Source organism: Odocoileus virginianus, unplaced genomic scaffold (assembly GCF_023699985.2).
Source record: "Odocoileus virginianus isolate 20LAN1187 ecotype Illinois unplaced genomic scaffold, Ovbor_1.2 Unplaced_Scaffold_19, whole genome shotgun sequence".
NCBI lineage: Eukaryota > Metazoa > Chordata > Mammalia > Artiodactyla > Cervidae > Odocoileus > Odocoileus virginianus.
The window spans coordinates 164,957-171,619 of NW_027224281.1; the positions used below are offsets into that span (position 1 = coordinate 164,957).

Here is a 6,663-nt window from a genome sequence, read left to right on the forward strand (position 1 = left end):
CAGTGATTTAAATGTTGAGAAGTGTGTGCCTTCAAGACACTATAAGCCAAAGAAGTGTTTACATGATTTCTGCCAGTCTGAGACTCTGTCTCATAAATAAAACTCATGTAAAAGTGATTTTGTAAGGACAGAGCTGTGTTCCCTACTAATGAACTTTTCTTCTGTTCTCACAGATTTCTGAAGTCGAGAATAGAATGCTGGCTGGAAATGACTCCTTAGTGACTGAATTTATTCTCGCTGGATTCACAGACCGTCCAGAGCTCCAGCAACCCCTCTTTTACCTGTTTCTAATGATCTATGTTGTCACCGTGGTGGGCAACCTGGGCTTGATCATTCTTATTGGTTTAAATTCTCACCTCCACAACCCCATGTACTATTTCCTCTTCAACCTGTCCTTCATTGATCTCTGTTACTCTTCTGTTTTCACCCCCAAGATGCTGATGAACTTTGTCTTCAGGGAGAATACCATCTCTTATGTGGGGTGCATGACTCAGCTGTTTTTCTTTCTCTTTTTTGTCATCTCTGAGTGCTATATGTTGACCTCAATGGCCTATGATCGCTATGTGGCCATCTGTAATCCCTTGCTGTATAAGGTCTCCATGTCCCATCACGTCTGTTTGGTGCTCTCTTTGGCTGCATATGTGATGGGATTTGCTGGAGCGTCTGCCCACACAGGATGCATGCTTAGACTAACCTTCTGCAGTGTTAATGTCATCAACCATTACTTGTGTGACATCCTCCCACTCCTCCAACTCTCTTGTACCAGCACCTATATCAATGAGGTGGTGGTTCTCATTGTCGTGGGTATTAACATCACAGTACCCAGTTTCACCATCCTAATTTCTTACATCTTCATCCTCACTAGCATTCTTCATATCAAATCCACTCAAGGAAGGTCAAAAGCCTTCAGTACCTGTAGTTCCCACATGATTGCTCTTTCTCTTTTTTTTGGTTCAGCGGCATTCATGTACCTTAAATATTCTTCTCCTGGATCTATGGAGCAGGGAAAAATTTCTTCTGTTTTTTATACTAATGTGGTGCCCATGCTCAATCCTTTGATTTACAGTTTGAGAAACAAGGATGTCAAAATTGCATTGAGGAGATCCGTATTTGAAATCCAGAGGAGAAACATGTTCTAATTAGTAACAGCAATAATGTAAAGACATTCAATTTTGTACTTAATTTTTATTATCTATCATGATGAGATTTGTTCAAAATTTCATTACTTCTTATATTATGTGTGGTATAGTAGACTTATGTTATCATTTCTCTTGTAGCTCTTCTTGTCTCATTTTTCCTACATATCTCTTGTAACTTGTAACAGTTTTAGTAAACAACTAATGGGATCTTTATAAAAGGAAAATATGAATTGATTTTTTTTAAACTACCTTTGACTTTTGGGCTATTCCAAATTGAACAAGTGTGGTGTTTATTAAATACATAAACATAAAGTTAGTTTGCTGATCTAGACACAAAAGTGCCAAACACTACAGAGTAATTCTCTTATGAAACAATATTGTTACTGGTATAGTCAGAAGGCCTTCCTCAGTGATCAACGAAAAGAAATAGAGGAAAACAATAGAGTGGGAAAGACTAGAGATCTCTTCAAGAAAATTAGAGATATCAAGGGAACATTTCATACAAAAGATGGGTTCAATAAAGAACAGAAATGGTATGGATCTAACAGAAGCAGAAGATATTAAGAAGAAGTGGCAAGAATACACAGAAAAACTATACAAAAAAGATCTTCATGACCCAGATAACCACAATGGTATAATCACTCACCTAAGAACCAGGCATCATGGAAGCTAGTAGAGGTGTTGGAATTCCAGCTGAGCTATTTACTGTAATGGTCTTTATCTTTCTGGCTTACTTCACTCTGTATCATGGTCTCCAGTTTCATCCATCTCATTAGAACTGATTCAAATGAATTCTTTTTAATGGCTGAGTAATATTCCATGGTGTATATGTACCACAGTTCCTCATCCATTCATCTGCTGATGGGCATCTAGGTTGCTTCCATGTCCTGGCTATTATAAACAGTGCTGTGATGAACATTGGGGTGCATGTGTCTCTTTCAAATCTGGTTTCCTCGGTGTGTATGCTCAGAAGTGGGATTGCTGGGTCATATGTCAGTTCTATTTCCAGCTTTTTAAGAAATCTCCACACTGTTTTCATAGTGGCTGTACTAGTTTGCATTCCCACCAACAGTGTAAGAGGGTTCCCTTTTCTCCACACCCTCTCCAGCATTTATTGCTTGTAGACTTTTGAATAGCAGCCATCCTGACTGGCGTGTAATGGTACCTCATTGTGGTTTTGATTTGCATTTCTCTGATAATGAGTGATTTTGAGCATCTTTTCATCTGTTAGCCATCTGTATGTCTTCCTTGGAGAAATGTCTGTTTAGTTCTTTGGCCCATTTTTGGATTGGGTCATTTATTTTTCTGGAGTTGAGCTGGAGGAGTTGCTTGTATATTTTTGAGATTAATCCTTTGTCTGTTGCTTCATTTGCTATTATTTTCTCCCAATCTGAGGGCTGTCTTTTCACCTTGCTTATAGTTTCTTTTGTTGTGCAAAACCAGCTGAGCTATTTTAAATCCTAAAAGATGATGCTATTAAAGTGCTGCACTTAATATGTCAGCAAATTTGGAAAACTCAGCAGTGGCCACAGGACTGGAAAAGGTCAGTTTTCATTCCAATCCCAAAGAAAGGCAATGCCAAAGAATGTTCAAACTACCGCACAATTGCACTCATCTCACACGCTAGTAAAGTAATGCTCAAAATTCTCCAAGCTAGGCTTCAACAGTACGTGAACTGAGAACTTCCAGATATTCAAGTTGGATTTAGAAAAGGCAGAGGAACCAGAGATCAAATTGCCAACATCCGTTGGATCACAGAAAAAGTAAGAGAGTTCCAGAAAAGCATTTACTTCTGTTTCATTGACTACCCCAAAACCATTGACTATGTCGATCACAATAAACTGTGGAAAATTCTTCAACAGATGGGAATACCAGACCACCTGACCTGCCTCCTGAGAAATCTGTATGCAGGTCAAGAAGCAACAGTTAGAACCGGACATGGAACAATGGACTGGTTCCAAATTGGGAAAGGAGTATATCAAGGCTGTATATTGTCACCCTGCTTATTTAACTTCTGTGCAGAGTACATCATGCAAAATGCCAGGCTGGATGAAGCACAAGCTGGAATCAAGATTGCTGGGAGAAATATCAATAACCTCAGATATGCAGATGACACCACCCCTTATGACAGAAAGCGAAGAGGAACTAAAGAGCCTCTTGACAAAAGTGAAAAAGGTGAGTGAAAAAGCTAGCTTAAAACTCAACATTCAAAAAAATAAGATCATGCCTTTGGGTTCCGTCACTTCTTGACAAATAGATGGGGAAACAATGGAAACAGTGACAGGCTATTTTCTTGGGCTCCCAAAATCACTGCAGATGGTGACTGAAGCCATGAAATTAAAAGATACTTGCTCCTTGGAAGAAAAGCTGTGACCAACCTAGACAATATATTAAAAAGCAGACATTACTTTGCAGACAAAGATCCATCTTGTCAAAGCTATGGTTTTTCTCATACTCATGTGTGGATGTGAGAGTTGGAGTATAAAGAAAGCTGAGCACCAAAGAATTTTTGCTTTTGAACTGTGGTGTTGTAGAAGACTCATGAGTTCCTTGGACTGCAAGCAATTCAAACCAGTGAATCCTAAAGGAAATCAGTCCTGAATATTCATTGGAAGGACTGATGCTGAAGCTGAAACTCCAGTACTTTGGCCAACTGATGTGAAGACTGACTCATTAGAAAAGACCCTGATGCTGGGCAAGATTGAAGGCAGGAGGAGAAGGGGACGACAGAGGATGAGATGGTTGGATGGCATCACCAACTCAATGGACATGAGTTTGAGCAAGCTCCGGGAGTTGGTGATGGACAGGGAAGCCTGGTGTGCTGCAGTCCATGGGGTCACAAAGAGTTGGACATGACTGAGTGGCTGAACTGAACTGATAGTCAGAGGGATTTAAAGAAATGTCTTAATCACAGCAGGATCCTCTATGACCCACATCCCAGAATTTTAGAAATAAAAGCAAAAGTAAACAAATGGGACCTAATGAAACTTAAAAGCTTTTGCACAACAAAAGAAACTATAAACAAGGTGAAAAGACAGCCCTCAGATTGGGAGAAAATAATAGCAAACGAAGTAACAGACAAAGGATTAATCTCAAAAATATACAAGCAATTCCTCCAGCTCAACTCCAGAAAAATAAATGACCCAATCCAAAAATGGGCCAAAGAATTAAACAGACATTTCTCCAAGGAAGACATACAGATGGCTAACAAACAGATGAAAAGATGCTCAACATCACTCATTATCAGAGAAATGCAAATTAAAACCACAATGAGGTACCATTACACGCCAGTCAGGATGGCTGCTATCCAAACGTCTACAAGCAATAAATGCTGGAGAGGGTGTGGAGAAAAGGGAACCCTCTTACACTGTTGGTGGGAACACAAACTAGTACAGCCGCTATGGAAAACAGTGTGGAGATTTCTTAAAAAGCTGGAAATAGAACTGCCATATGACCCAGCAATCCCACTTCTGGGCATACACACCAAGGAAACCAGATCTGAAAGAGACACGTGCACCCCAATGTTCATCACAGCACTGTTTATCATAGCCAGGACATGGAAGCAACCTAGATGCCCATCAGCAGATGAATGGATGAGGAAGCTGTGGTACATATACACCATGGAATATTACTCAGCCATTAAGAAGAATTCATTTGAATCAGTTCTAATGAGATGGATGAAACTGGAGCCCATTATACAGAGTGAAGTAAGCCAGAAAGATAAAGACCATTACAGTATACTAGCACATATATATGGACTGTAGAAAGATGGTAATGTTAACCCTATATGCAAAACAGAAAAAGAGACACAGATGTATAGAACAGACTTTTGGACTCTGGGAGAAGGCGAGGGTGGGATGTTTCAAGAGAACAGCATTGAAACATGTATATTATCTAGGGTGAAACAGATCACCAGCCCAGGTTGGATGCATGAGACAAGTGCTTGGGCCTGGTGCACTGGGAAGACCCAGAGGGATCGGGTGGAGAGGGAGGTGGGAGGGGGGACCGGGATGGGGAATACATGTAAATCCATGGCTAATTCATTTCAATGTATGACAAAAACTACTGTAATGATGTAAAGTAATTAGCCTCCAACTAATAAAAATAAATGGAAAAAAAAATAAAGAAATGTCTTCATTGCAAATTATTAACAGCTTAATGTAGAAACAGATCCACCTGATGTTGTCATTTTGTTCTATTTTTTGTAACACTTCCTTTGATCTTGCTTTTCTTGTTCTCTTTTAAAATGACAAAAATCTGTTTCACCTGCCACCTGCTTCTGAGAATCTCTATCAGGCAAATACATTTAGTACTCAAGAGGATATATATAATTCTACCACTTATTTCCAAACATAGCATTAAGAGAGGGTGATTAGAGGAATAATACATATGTATCTCAGGATCCCAATACGTATGATGGGCAGTTTGTTATCAAATACAAATTTATTACTATCTACTCAACACAAAATATTTTGAAAAAAGGCATATGGTTTTACTCTAAATTTCATCATCACATTAGTAAATACTACACATAGTGTTAGGAGAAACATTTTAGCTATGTTTCACTTATCCACTGAAGTTTCATCAAAGGTGTGTATTAATACAATAAGCCATGTCAACATTTTCTGAAATTACTTAAACATTGTTTCACCAATGAGATAATAAATATGTTTACCTAGATGTTTCTCCCTATAGTTTTTTCCTACAATGTTTTCCCATTCATATATTTAGAGTATCATATGTAGTGGTGGGTCACAAAATTCTTGTTAATTGGATTATCTTGTTTGGATAATAAGAATAAATTTAATGCTATAAATAATAATAGAATATAATAATAAATTATAGTAATAAGAAATCAGAAATAACTTTGAGGTATAATTTCTTTTGGGAAGTGAAATGTGGCAGCCATGACTAGGTGCCATTCACCACTTTTCAGTAGAACCATTTGTGGGGAGCATCACTGACTGTCTGTAACTGATATTCCCTTGGATCCAACATCGTGTTTAGGCAGAGTCCATGTTTCCTCCAAGATGTCCTCAACCATTGACTTAGCTTGGTGGGTCATAACAGAGCTGGCCATTATCTTTGTAACATAGATCTCTTCTGATAGGCAGTCTTTGCTTAGGGACTTATCATACTACTTGAGATTTTTTTTTTTTTAACTACACTGTAATCTGAGGTTTTTCTACCAAATTCTTCCTTCTCTCTCTCCTTTCGTAGGTGTCACACTTTCATTCTGGTCTGAAAGCTTTTTCACTGACACCCACTCCTTCCCATTTTATCTTTCACAGGCACTTACCACAGTAAATGTCTTGGAAGTCTAATCATTTCTTAGCATCTGTTTCTTGGAGAACTCAAAATAACATAACACTAACTGATTTTAAAACTTAGTTTTAGGATATGGTAATCAAAACAGATTGGTTTTATTATAAATATAGACAAATAAATCCATGGGACACAACAGAATATTTAGAAACAGATCCTTACTTACACAGTTTACTGATTTTTAACCAAGCAACTACAT

General features: G+C 38.3%; 1 protein-coding gene across 1 annotated transcript; it reads left to right on the plus strand.

Moving 5' to 3' along the window:
• The first annotated feature begins 182 nt into the window (after positions 1-182).
• On the plus strand, positions 183-3,418 carry LOC110147728 (olfactory receptor 8B3-like). Its single transcript, XM_070463002.1, has 2 exons — positions 183-1,106; positions 3,315-3,418. The coding sequence occupies exons 1-2, from the start codon at positions 195-197 to the stop codon at positions 3,387-3,389; spliced, it is 987 nt and encodes a 328-aa protein (XP_070319103.1). The 5' UTR covers positions 183-194; the 3' UTR covers positions 3,390-3,418.
• The last annotated feature ends 3,245 nt before the right edge of the window (positions 3,419-6,663 follow it).

Excerpts from the sequence above, each read along its gene's own strand:
- LOC110147728 (XM_070463002.1), top strand. The coding sequence starts at position 195 with ATGCTGGCTGGAAATGACTCCTTAGTGACTGAATTTATTCTCGCTGGA. Across the intron at positions 1,107-3,314 it reads AAATTGCATTGAGGAGATCC|GTGAGTGAAAAAGCTAGCTT; the intron begins GTATTTGAAATC and ends AAAGTGAAAAAG.